Source organism: Pithys albifrons, chromosome 28, assembly GCF_047495875.1.
Source record: "Pithys albifrons albifrons isolate INPA30051 chromosome 28, PitAlb_v1, whole genome shotgun sequence".
Classification (NCBI taxonomy): domain Eukaryota; kingdom Metazoa; phylum Chordata; class Aves; order Passeriformes; family Thamnophilidae; genus Pithys; species Pithys albifrons.
The window spans coordinates 1,184,890-1,198,221 of NC_092485.1; the positions used below are offsets into that span (position 1 = coordinate 1,184,890).

Consider the following 13,332-nt stretch of genomic DNA (forward strand, 5'->3'; position numbering starts at 1 on the left):
TAGCCACAGTTTTTTATTTTTCACAAGTGTAACTTCTAGTCCAGATCAAATGAAACAGAGCTCCTCTGGGCATTGCTCCACTCAGGCTGGCTTAGCAGGGGAACTGGTGGAGGTAGAAGGATGCTGGGAGGTGGGAGCACTCCAGTTAACCTTTTCCCAGCTGCAGAGGTTTGATTTCACTCCTTTGACCTGTTTAACTCAGAATAAGGCCCTTAGGGTGTGGAAGTTGCCCTGTGTGCAGGGCAGCTATTGATTTGACCTCAGTCTCTTAAGATCAGTTACTTTACCTTCTCTTACCTGTCTGATTTTTCTGTAACTCTCCTTAACAGACTGGGCTTTAGATGAGAAAGTACAAGGCTTGTGTTGCCCTCCATTTGGGGAATTATTAGGACATGCTGTCCCTGTGTTCAAAATTTACAGACTCGTGTTGTGGATGTGAGTTTTCCCTGAGGAAAGCACCAAAACTACATTGAAGTGTCAGAGCTATGTAGGTCAGTAGGCTGGAAGTGCTAGAAATGATGGAATCCAAATGAACTCTTTGCATCTGCACTGAAATGACATAAGCTGAAAACATTACTTAAACACTGCAGGGAGAATTTGTACTTTGCAGTCCTGAGTCAGAGCCTGAGGACAGAGCTCCCCAGCAGCTCCATTTATTCTGGATGGTGTCAGATGGTTTACATCATGTAGAATATGGTGTAATAATCCTTAGATCAGCTTTGACCAAAAGCCTTGTCTGTCCAGTGTCCTGCCCCTCAGTGACCATCAGAAGATAAAAGAGAAGGCAGAATCTTGCAGGATTTCCCTCCCACCTTCCAGCAGTTGGCATTTCAGGGACTGGCTGAGACTGGGGTATTTTCTGTCCTCGTTAGCTCCTGTTGGACTTTTCCTCTGTGAATTTATGAGTCATTTTTTGGTTGGGATTCTCTAGTGTCCAGTGGCAGAGGATTCTTCAGCTTAATTGCAAACCCTGCAGAGCTCCCTGCCCCTGTTCCCTTATCCTGCCACACACTGGGGTTGTTTGCTGCCCCTCATTCCTTTATGGGAAGGACCAAGGGATAATTGATCCTTTTTTACTCTTCTATGTGCCACTGAGGGTTTCATGTGCCTTGGTCATATCTCAGCCTGGAGACTCCTGATATATTGACAATCTCCTCATACAAAACCTCTCTTGCTCTGCTCATTCTTGTTGCCTTTCTCTGATTCCCTTCCCTTCTCATCTAATGCTGAGCTGTGCATGATACCAGAGATGTGATTACACCCTGCAGTAACACAGAGCCCTAAAGGTGGTGTGTTTTGTGTTCTGTACTTTTCCAATAATTCCTAATAATGTGTTTGCTTTGTTGCCTGTGCAGCTCAGTGTTGAGCCCCTGTACAGGTATCTCTTGTGGTGCTCAGGCTCCATTCTTGAATGGCAATAGGCAGTTTTTGTAAGACTTGATAAGTGTACCTGAACTTGTAAATTTAAGCAGTTGTGTATTTAAGGATGGTGTAGGCTGGTCAGAAGTGCCTCATGTAACAAAAAGCACAAGGGCCTGTTCTGTGGTCTGTACAGAGCCTGCAGTTACCTCTCATGGAAAAGTTTCCACTAGAAGAACCTTCTGTTGAAGCAGGGCTGACTTCAAGCCCATGTCATGTAGCTTTGACCTACCTGAGCTCAGCTGAGTATTAAAAAGTGTCTGGGGATAGGGATGCTCCACTCTCTTACTCCCTGTCCCAGTGGAGCATCACTCCTGCCAGGAGGTCCCCATGTCAGCTGGCATTTCCCATGTTCAAACTGGTCTGTTCTCCTTTCAGTGTAGACTGTGGACAAGTCTGGTTCCATGTCCTCTGTAAACCCACTCCCAAGTAGCAGAGCAACTAAATCCTTTCTTTTCCATGCTAAACCATCCTGGTTTCCTCAGTGTCTCCCTTTGTGTGTCACTGGCTCCAGTTCCCTGATGATCTTAATGGTTTCTCCTGAACTCCCTGGAGTTTGATTGGTGTGAGGGGTTTATTTGCAGCCAGTCCCAAAAGACTTGAGTACTTGGGTTTAGTTTCTGCCTTTACTGAGTAATTCCCCCTTCCTAAACAGGGCTAAAAAAGCTTCTTTGTTCCTTATATTCTTTCCTCAAAGCTGGAGGAGGGCACTGTGTGGGCAAAGAGCTGCACAATGACACTGTGTGGCCTTGGGGATGAGCCCTTTGCATCCCTGTGAGTTCACCTTGAAGCAAAGCAAGAAACCAAAGTCACTGCACCTTACAAGTGTAGCCCCCCAAAAGCTGGGGCTTTTGACACCCTTTCAGACCCTGGAGCGTGCCTGGCAGTGCTCTCACCTCTCCCAATGTGGCTGTTTCCCCTCTGCAGTTCAGCTGGCTGGGCAGGGCAGAGGAGCAGCGGGACGAGTCGCCGGCCGCCTGGCGCCTGGGGCTGCGCAAGACGGGCAGCCACAACACGCTCAGCGACGTCGCTGCCACTCGGGAGGCACAGAGGGACAAGGCAGCCTCCATCTACCGCTCCTCATCCAGCCCTCGGATATCTGCACTGCTGGACAACAAGGAGAAGGTTTGGCTTTCAGCAGGGGTGCTCTGGTGCATCCCACTTGACCTCACAGGGCTGCCCTTTGACTTATTGCTGGGGTTTGTATCTGTAACAAACTTGGGTCTCTTTCATTCTTTGTTTCTTTTTCTTTGAATGTTATTCTTCTCTGTTGGGGTAAGATAGATTTGCAGGGGTCAGAGGAGGCAGAGACAAACTCAGGCTGCAGTCTGGTCAGAAGGCTTACACTGAAGACAAAGGACTTTAGTTACAACTTTACTTTTATCTACTCTTGTATGTAACATGCTAGCACACTGTTGGTTAGTAGCTCACTAAGCACACATGGAAAGATCCTACTGGTTACAAGATATCTCACATTCTGCAGGTGGCTCTGTGGTCCTTAAGGTGCACTCATCAATTACTTCAGACATCAGGAGATACACACACACACACACACACACACACACACACACACACACACACACACAGTCATCCCCCACATTCTCCTATCAGTTGGTCATCCCCCACATTCTCCTATCAGTTGTTCTTCCAGAACTGGGATTTGCTGCCCCCATGACCTAATTCATGCTCAGTTTGGGCTGGGCTGCCTCTGGAAAGGGGCTGCCACTCTGACATGGCCCATTCTTTACCAGAAAATACCAAATCCAGACAGTAGCACGTACCTGCAGTGGGAATTCTCCTTCCCTGTCCTCTACAGGAATTCCTCCTGTATCCACCAGCTGTATTTGTGAGTCCCACCCCATATATTCACTAACTGTAACTTTTCTGCCCATGGGTAAATGCCCCATCCCTGGAAATGTTCAAGGCCAGATTGGACAGGTCTTGGAGCAACCTGGTCTAGTGGAAACTTTCCCTGCCCATTGCAGGGGGTTGGACTACCTGACCTCTAAAGGGCCCTTCCATCCCATGCCATTCTCTGATTCTGTGATTTATAAGTAATTCTGTAAGTTAGAAGATGCTTTTATTCACCAGCAGGAAATCACTTTCAGAACTGATACTTTATTGCTGTGATATGTGTTGCCCAAGCAAACACCTTAAACCAGCTGTCCTTAGGCAGGAGGAGGCTTTCTTAGTTGAAAAAATTTGAACATGAATTTAGTTGCTACTGAACATGCTGGAAGGGTAAGAGATGTGCAGCTGAAGTCCCTCTTTTGCCTTCACCAGGATAAAGACAGCAAGAGCTATCTTGCCACCATAGCCCCCAGAAGACTGAGCAGTACAAGTGATATAGAAGAAAAAGAAAACAGGTGAGACTGCCTGAAGTGAATGCTCAGCTTCCATCCTGTCAGTGGTTCCTCTGGAGTATCATTTTTCTGTAGTCACGCTCCAGGTATTTCCTCAGCAGTCCCAAGGACACAGAAACTCACAACATCAAGAGCCAGCTGTGGTCTATAAAGTTCTGGTTCAGGGCTTTGCACTTGGGTGAGCAGGGCAGGAGGGTGGGTCCTGTGCTCACACAGACGTGGGCTCCATCCAGGGAACTTGATTTATGCATCCTCCTTCCTTTTATATGCAAGTGCTTCATTTTGTAGCTGGCACCTGTCCCTGCACTTGTCCCTTGCTCAGCAGTCACCTGCAGTCCCTTTGCTCACACATCTGGCACTGGGGAGCCACTTGAGCCTGTGAACTCTGCCATGGCAGGAACTGTTTTGTTGCAGGGTTGTTTTCACTGTCAGTGTGTGCAGTTTCCCATGGTCAGAAGCACAGTATAAATGGGATATTTACATATCCAGTGTCTCCAGATACATTTGGGGAACTAATCTCTACAAACAGCTTCTGTAGCAGTATCTGAAGGGAGAGAGACTATTTACAAGGGCCTGGAGTGACAGGACAAGGGGGAATGGCTTCAAACTGACAGAAGGTTTAAATTGGGTTAGATTAGACAGGGCTTAAAGCAACCGTGGCAGGGGGATGGAACAAGCTGGTCTTTAAGGTTCCTTCCAACACAGGCCATTCTGTGGTTAAGTTTGTGCTAGAAGGAGTAAAATTTGAGTTTAGCCTCATTTCCAGCACTTCCCCAATGGAGGAGGAAAGGCACATGGAGGGAAGTGACTGTGAACTGTCACTGTTGGGCAGGAGCTGTGGCAGGCGACACCCTGAGAGAACTTCAGCACAGCTTGAGGTTCTTTGGTGATCTTTTGCTGGAACCTCCCTGCTGTGTTCTTGCTCACTCTCAGCCAGTCCCTGAGATTCAGGGTTTGGCAGACAATTTGTGTGTCCTGATCAGCTTGAGGGAGTTTGGCAGAGGCTGCTGTTGAGTGGCACATCCAGTGAGTGCTGACAAGTGTCCTTTGCTGGGTGATGGGACCCGAGGAGAACTGGCCTGGAGGAGCAGATGGAGCCAGCCCTGCTGGGGGGGACAGATTTTCCCAATATTCTTTCCTTTAAAACCAGCTGAGTTTGACTTCCCAGAACCCACAGGTGTGTGAGAGGGTCAATATGGGCACAGCAATTGGAAATGGAAAATAATGGCAGCTGACAGTGGAATGGATTCATGCTGCATTGCAAGCTCCAGGTCCTGTCCAGAACCAGAGGGGAGCAGGACACCCTGCCAGAGTGTGCACTGGGGGAAGTGCCCTGATTTCAGACAAGCAAGATAAGTAGGACTGCTGGGAATTTGCTGATAACATGTCAAGTAGTTTTAGATATGGAAAATGTTTTGTTTGTTGTTTCCTGCTGCATGGTTTTGTGAGGGACCTGGCAGTGCTGAGTTAATGGGTGGACTGGATGGTCTTAGAGGGCTTTTCCAACTTCAGTGATTGGGTGAGAGGATTTGCTGTGCAGAATTGCTTTTGTCCTTTCCTGGATACCTCAGAGAATAAAAACTTCCCTGCAGTTCCAATAATTGCCCATTTATACCATGTTGTTTGATACATCACAACAGAGAGAACATCAAATTACACTATTTAATATGTTAAATTACTTCTATGGGCAATTTAAATTAAATTTGTAGATCTTGCTCTTTATTCAAAACGTTCCATCCTCTGCAGTTCCAAAGGGATCTGACAACAACAGGATCATTCAGGCCAGAGCAGGTGCCCTGAGCTGTGGCACCTGTGGGTGGAAGGGAAGGATGGTGGTGTGGAAGTGTGAAGGAGGTGTTGCTAAGCCATGTCTGTGCTGTGTCCTGCCAGGGAATCCGCCGTGACCCTGGTGAGGAGCGGCTCCTACACGCGCCAGCCCTGGAGGGACGAGCCCAAGGGGCACGAGGCTCCCCATCCCACTGCCCCCACCACCTACGTGTCCACCTACTTGAAAAGGTATGTCCAGTTCTGTCTCAGTGGGTGCCCAGGGGGTCAGTGCCACTCTCAAGTGCCTCCCACACCTCCTGCTTGCTGCCTGCTGCATCCTGCAACTGTCCTTGGGACCCTCTGCTGCCGAGAGCAGGGAGGAAAAATGGAGATTTTCTGACTTTTGGCATGTTAAGTGGTGTTTTTAAAGGCCATAATTTTTGTTGATTTCTAAATTGCCAGACTAAATTTAAATACTCTTTGTCATTTTATTCAAATGCAGAGTGTTTTCTACGTTTAATGCTGGTGTTATGGTTAGAGAATAAAATCAAAATTGATCATAAAAAGAGATTAAAGTAATCAGAGTCTGAAAGCATTGCTCAAACAGCTATTGGCAGGTAAGTTGTAGCTTATCTCTTATTTTGCTTTATATCAGTCTATGTTTATGGCATCACTATCAGAAAGTGGCAGTGATCCTGTGCATGGCACACAACACTTGTTAGGAGTGATTCTGATGCTGCCAACCAGTGTCTTGCAGCACTAAGGAAACAGTTTGTGCACAGTGTGTGTGAAGCTGTAGAGGCTGATTGTTGGTAAAGGAGCCAGGCAGAGGCAGGAAGGCAGTTCCAGGCAGAACTCCTGGGCTACAGTGTCCTGTACCCCTTTGGGAGGCAGAGCCTCAGTGTCCTCGAGGTACCAGCTAAGGGCTCTCTGAGTGAGCTCAAGGAATGCCCTGCTCTGGTGAGGCAAATAATGCACTGCTGGGTTTTCACCTCAGTTGTGAGCAGGAGGCTCAGCCCTTCATGCAGGTGCAGTGCTGGGTTTTCACCTCAGTTGTGAGCAGGAGGCTCAGCCCTTCCTGCAGGTGCAGTGTTGGGTTTTCACCTCAGTTGTGAGCAGGAGGCTCAGCCCTTCCTGCAGGTACAGTGTTGGGTTTTCACCTCAGTTGTGAGCAGGAGGCTCAGCCCTTCCTGCAGGTGCAGTGTTGGGTTTTCACCTCAGTTGTGAGCAGGAGGCTCAGCCCTTCCTGCAGGTGCAGTGCTGGATTTTCACTCACTTGTGAGCAGGAGGCTCAGCCCTTCCTGCAGGTGCAGTCCCAGCACCTCACCTTTGTTTCAGCTGAGACTGGAGACCATCCACCCAACCTGTAATAGACACATCACACCACAAAGCCATTGGGCCTCTGCCTGAGGAAAACAGCAACACTTCAAGGTTTGAATCACCTAATTCTAGACCTTGAATATAATATTGGCCTGAAGATGGAACAGTTCCTTGAGATGCTTGGGAAAAGGTGCTGTACTGAGTTGCAGTACTTGAGCTGGCAGAGGTGAGTGGTGCTCGAGGGGTGTGTGGCCCATTGCTGAGCACACACAGAGGCATTGCCACAAAAGGTGAGGCAGCCCCTTCCAGCAGAAGCCTTCACTGCAGTGACTTCACAGCTATCCTGGGACATGATGACAGCCCCTCCTCCAGAGCTTGTCTCCCCCCAGAGCTGATTCCCTTGGGAAGCCTTTGCCCCTTGCAGCTGGCAGGTCTCTCTGCTCCCTGCCCTGTCACCCACGGGCTGCCCACTGTGATCTCACAAACATTGCCTGTTTATCCCAGCTAATCCAGCCCCACATTCAGTGATACCCTCACACTGCTGCACTGGATTGCCTTGGTTAAACTGGGCAGAGAGTGGGCAAGGTTTAGGGTGTCACTAATACCGAGTTCCTGTCCCAAAGGCAGAGCTCTGGCCTTTTGTAGGAGGGTGTTGGTTTACAAGCAGTTACAGAGAAGAGCTTTGTCAAGTAGGAATAGATGTGCTTTTGAAGAGGAGATCAGTGGTTTTGCATTTTATGTACATACAATAAAATGATGATTAATTTGACCTTTATCCCATGTAGTTTCCTATATGTAGTAGAGCACAGAGAAATTAAATATAATCATATTGGACCTCTGACTTCTCCAGCCTTGTGCATCAGCCCCAGGATGAGGAAGGGAACCAGGTTACCTCTTAAACATAAGCTTTTTGTCATTTTCAAAACTCTGAACACAACTCCAAAAGATAAAAGCTCATTCTGAGAGAGTAAGAATTCAAGGGAACATGACATGCTTGGGTGTCACTGAGAGGATGACTCTGTATGTCTGCAGTTCCCCTCTGCCTCAGCATTTGAGTAATCTCCATAAAAACCACAGGCTGGTTTGGGTTGGGAGGGATCTCCTTCTACCCCCTGTCATGGGCAGGGACACCTCCCACCAGCCCAGGCTGCTCCAAGCTCTGTCCAGCCTGGCCTTGGACACTTCCAGGGATGGAGCAGCCACAGCTTCTCTGCCCAACCTGTGCCAGGGCCTGCCCACCCTCACAGGGAGGAATTTCTTCCCAATATCCCATCTAACCCTAGTTATTTCTTTTAAGTACTTTGTATGACCCCCAAATACAGAGTGAACTAGAGCAGCAAATCATCTTCAGGTGTGGAAAATGCCTTTTTTTTTTCATATGCCAGGGAACTAAATAACTTGCAGCTTTTGTTGAAGTAGATATTGATGCTGTCTCCTTAATGATACTGGCACTTGTCTTGCTTTCTCTATGGGTGCACCAGTAGCCCAAAGATCCACAGCACCCTGGTCTCTATTTTAGTACCTTCAAACCTCCAGGTCACTTTGCCTTTATATTCAAGTGTTTGGAGGAAAACTGGCATAGGAGGTTGGATTAATTCACCCTCCTGCCTCTCAAGAAGGGCTCACACAGCAGAACGAAATCCTTTATCCACACAGTTTCTCCTTCATTTCACATTCATGCAGAGGCCTCCTTACTGGTTCTATTCACATAAAACCCATCACAGCAAGTCAGGCCAACAGTCCCTGCTGCCCAGCCCCTGTTTCTGACAGCAACTTGTTTTGAAGGACAAGCTGCAGAAGGCAGGGAAGCTTCAGAGCAATCTCCCACCTCCCACACTCTCCTTGCTTCCAGCAGTCAGGAATTCAGGAGCCAGGGAGTTACACTTCCCCATTGTTCTCACACCACAGTGGCCAACTTCCATACCCAAATCCTAAGTCTGATCTCTGCTACACCCCATGGCAGTGTGTTTTTAAAGAAAACAGTCATGTGCTTTGTGCAAACCTTTTTTATTAGCACATGTGGAAGCTTTTTAAGGGTTTTGAAGGTTTTTAAGTTAAGGTTTTTAATGCCATAGCTGGTCTCAGAAGTACTTCTTTTTATTGCCTTGAAATGTTGCTTTGCATTTCATTGCTCATTCCCTGGTGGTTCTGTTGTGGTGATAATGTTGGAGAGCAAGAAGCAGTGTCAGTGCCTTTTTTTATTTCTAATGTTGAATTCTTCAGCATAAATTCATAATCCTCCCTTTCACAGATTCCTATGGACACAGCTGTTAATTAACAGGATTTCCTGGCTAACCTTTTTATTGCAATTTTCTGCTTCTGTTCAGATCTAATGTGAACAATGGAGGAGATGCCTTGGAGTGCTCCTCACAGTGTGCAGTGCCCCCCATGCCCAGGGCCAGGCTGGGAGGTGGATTCCCGTGGGTTGGCAGTGCCATGGCTCCCCTGGGAGCAGCACAGTGTCAGAGCTGGCACAATGCCACCCACTGCCAGGCCCCTTCCCTCCATTCCTCCTCCTCCTTCCCCTCTCATCCCCCACATCTCAGCTCTCCCAGGCTCCTGCTGCTGCTTCCATCCTCCTCACCCATTACCTTTCCCTTCTGGAAGACAATCCTTGTCAGGGTTAACTTGATAGCCCTTCTGCATCCGCCCTCCCTGCCCAAGTTCCTTCTCTCTCTTGCAGCCACCCTCATGTCTCTGCCTCGGGCTCACCCAGGGTGGTGCCACATCGATCCTGCTGCCCCCAGGGTTGCCACCACCTTGTCCCCTGCTGAGCTCTCCTTCCTTCCCCTGGCACACACGTTCCCCTGCCATCATCTCCTCAGAACACTCATTTATGACTCCACAGCCTCTTGCACTGCACACCCACCCCAGCCAAGCTTCTCTCCCTGCTCTCTCCCTCCTCCCAGCCCATCTCCAGGGCTTGGCCTTTCCCTCTGGACCAGAGAGCCAAGAAGGGAAGCACTTGATTCCAGCAGGACTTCCTGCTCCCCCGTGCTCCAAGCAGGGGCCAGCATTCCAGGGGAGGCTTTGTTTGAGGTCCAGTGGAGGTTGCTCCTTGGTGACAATAACTTGCTTGTTCCTGTGTGACCTGGCTGTGGCAGGCAGCCATCAACTGAGGAGCTCAAATGGGAGGTTCTTCCCTGTGGAGGCTTTCCAGGATGCCCCTTTGGCTCCCTTGGGACCAGCTGCTTGTGCTGGGCTGGCTGGGGGCCTTGGCATGTAAAACTGATCTGTAAATTGGGTCCCTGAGTGAACTGCACTGGGCCCTCCCCCCTGTCCTTGGCTGTGGTCCTGCCCCTTCCCAGTGTTACCTCAGCCTCAGGCTTCTCTCTCTGACTCTTAACTCTAGGGCTGACTTCCAGTTTCAGTCCATTGTCCCTGGCTTTCCCCACAACCTGCAGCTCTGTCCCAGCCTGTTGCTTTCCTCCAGGTCAGCTTTTATTCCTGGTGCAATTGCTCTCCTCCCTGTGCCCTGCCATGGGAGCTGGCAGGATGCAGGAGGTGTGAACCAGCTTTCCAGCCTTCCTAGCTTTGAACCTGCAAACAGCCCAGTCTGACCAGTAGCAACCAGCCATTCCAGCTGCTGGAAAGGTGTGGCAGGGCTCTGGATCCTGCTGCTCTGTGCAGGCAGTGAGCAGCCTGTGTGCAGGGCTCTGGCGTGTGCAAGAAGGAGATTTTGCCAGGTTTTCATCAAGTCTGTTCTCAGAGATGTGCAGCTTCTCCCTCTAGAGTGGATTTTCTCTCCCGTTGGGGTGGATTTTCTCTCCCACTTAGACTGGATTTTCTTTGAAAAAGCAAAAGGGTCCATTCTCATATCAAAGCTCTTCTGCTTCCTGCTGTCTCCTCTCCAAAGTATGAGGACTTAAACACTTACAGATTTTCAGTGAGATTGGTTTTCAGGGTTTGTTTTAAACTGGCAAAATATGTATTTCCCTTGCTCATTCTTGAATGTTTTTGGACAGTTGTGCTGGCTGTTTTGCAGAAATACAGTTTGTGCCAAACATGCCTTAAAGGAAATGAAAGCCTGAACTCTCATCCTTTGCCAAAGCTTTAAGCCACTGAAAACAAGCTCTTAAGACAGGAAGTCCTGGACATCCTTAGGGGTGATACAGCCAGACTTGCTCATGTCACTCTCTCCTTCCCTGCTTTGAGCATCCTCATCCTTGCTCCTTGTTCCCCCCTTTCCCCAGTGCACAGGGTGCTCTGTGTGCCCTGCTCTCACTGCAGCAGAGCTTTTCCCTTCCCTGATTCCCCTCCATGCCATTATTCTCTCTCTCAACTGAGCTGGGCTTAGCTAAGCCTGGCTCTGCTGGCCTGGCCCACGTGGAGGGCAACCTGCAGCAGCTCTGCCAGCCTCTGATCTCCTTGGCACCTGCCCCCTGCCCAGCTGGGGGATGTGCTGGTGAATGTTGACTGTGCCCTGAAGGCTGTGATTTTGTGATGTTTTGCAGTGCTTCCTTTGGCAGAGGTAGTGACCTGAGCAGTCCCTCCATTTCAGCCAGCCACAGTCCATCTCTTGCTACCTCACCCACTGCCCTTGGCTCATCTACCTCCCTGGGCACCCCGTGGCATCCTGTCTCTTGCTGCCCCACATCTCTGGGTGTGAACACTCCTGCATCAGCTCAGCACCACACCAGGTAACAGCTCCCCTGGAGAGAGCACTGCTCAAGGTCACCGTTGGGGTTGGAAGGTCTGAGTTCTGGAGTGGATTGTGGATTGGAGGTGATAAGCAGTCCCAGAAGGATAAGCAGTGCTGGAGTGGTGATGTTGGGCAGTGCCAGCAGTGGGTATGCCCTGGCAGGCAGCAAACAACAGCCAGGGTGTGACTGCAGCTCCTTGGAGTGGTCCCTCTCCCCCCTTGACACAGCCCATGCTCAGGCCACACTCAGGCACTCAGTGTACAAGCTCTTGGAGTTCCTTTCTTCTGGTTATTCACCAGGTACATTTTTCTAATAATTTCTGCTACAAACAGGCGTGTGAAGGCTATTAATTTCTCCTGCTTACTCTTCTCCAAGTTTTGTAGAACTCATTTTACTGTGGCTGTTCTCACAAACACTCAAGTGCAGAGTGAGGATGATCTGTTGGTGCTCCCTGGAGGAGGCTGGACTCGATCAGCGCTTGAGTTCACTTGCTTTGCTTTCCATATGTCTTCTCTATTTCAGAGCCCCTTTCAGACACCAAACTGATTCTGCTGTAGAGAAAAGCCCCGAGGGCAGCTGTGTTCCCCCTCTAGGTGTAATCACAAACCGGGCTGTGCTCGGCGCTGCCAACGGCACCGCGACCGCCCTGGGGAAGGACCTCTCGGCTGAGGAGGCCAGAGAGCGCAGAAGGTCAGTGAGCAGTGGGCTCTGGTGGTCCCCTCTGTGGGCAGCTCTCACACAGTGCTGATGGTGGGGGTGTAGGAGTTGGTTTTTAGGTGCCCCATGGAGTTCCCAGGCTGCTGCCCCTGTTTGGACTGAGGGTTTTGAACTGAGTCGTCTCTGGCTCGTAGGGTAAATTTAGTTTCATAATTAGTTTCATAATTTTCTACTTGTCTCTTCATCATCTCTCAGCCTTTGTCTTCAGTACTAGTCTCAGCCCCTAATCTCAGCCCCTCCAGCCTGTGGGTATTCAGGAACAGGCAGCAGAGCAGCCATTCACTGCAGGGTCTGCCAAATGAATCCCATCCTCTAAAGAGTGTTGAACTGAGACACTTTCAGATAAAAACTGTCCCTCTGATTCTGCTCAGCTGGGTTTGCTCATGCCCTGATGGAGACATCTGTGCTGCACAGGACCCCCAGAATCCCTCTGCAGTCAGTGGGGGAAACCAACCCCTCCTGGGCTGTGTAGGTGTGTGGCACAGCAGGAGATGGATTCCAGCAGCAGGCATGGCTGTGATTGACTGGAAAGGCCAGAGTGGGAGTCTGCCCTGAGCAATTGAGGCCATTCCAGAGTGGCAGCACTGGGAATGACTCTGGGCATAGCTGGTGGTGTCTCTTTCTTATCACATGATGTTATTTTAAGACTGGGGAAATGCAAACCTGGGGAGCCAGAGCTCTTTTCAAAGGAACTTTATCCTGTGCATTAAGTACAGAATATCAAGTGATCTTTCTTGCTGCAAGCAGGTTAACTTTTCCAGAACCTGCCTCTCCTGATGGCATGGATGAAAACAATAAAGTAATAAATAAAATGCAGTGATGAACTGTGTTTCTAATCAGCAAGCAGTTCATGCAGAGTGTATAGTGATCAGATCCTCCCAAACTGAAGTACTGATTTATTGAAATACAGCTCTTCCTGAGTGGGGATAGTGCTCTGACACATTTTAAATGCCTTGAGGCCAAGGGATGGGAAGAGCAGTAATGAGAATTGTCAGCCTAGGAAGGTAAAGGTGGTGTGGCTGAGCTTCAGTGTCCCACGGAGGGTGGGCTGCAGCACATCCAGGCAAGGAGGGCTGTGCTGCTGGAAAACACTCAAACTTTTA

The 13,332-nt window shown here is 49.4% G+C and overlaps 1 protein-coding gene across 6 annotated transcripts in view; it reads left to right on the top strand.

The window, feature by feature from the left end:
* The window catches only part of PPP1R12B (protein phosphatase 1 regulatory subunit 12B), a 129,751-nt gene that overhangs the window by 52,411 nt on the left and 64,008 nt on the right, over window positions 1–13,332 (top strand). For 2 of the 6 annotated variants that reach the window (XM_071578437.1, XM_071578442.1), the window contains exons 10-14: window positions 2,347–2,544; window positions 3,703–3,785; window positions 5,673–5,798; window positions 11,324–11,509; window positions 12,035–12,202. In XM_071578437.1, coding sequence (XP_071434538.1) covers window positions 2,347–2,544; window positions 3,703–3,785; window positions 5,673–5,798; window positions 11,324–11,509; window positions 12,035–12,202 — 761 coding nt within the window. The remainder of the gene's footprint in view (window positions 1–2,346; window positions 2,545–3,702; window positions 3,786–5,672; window positions 5,799–11,323; window positions 11,510–12,034; window positions 12,203–13,332) is intronic. The other 4 variants (XM_071578439.1, XM_071578443.1, XM_071578438.1 and 1 more) reach the window with 3 other exon arrangements.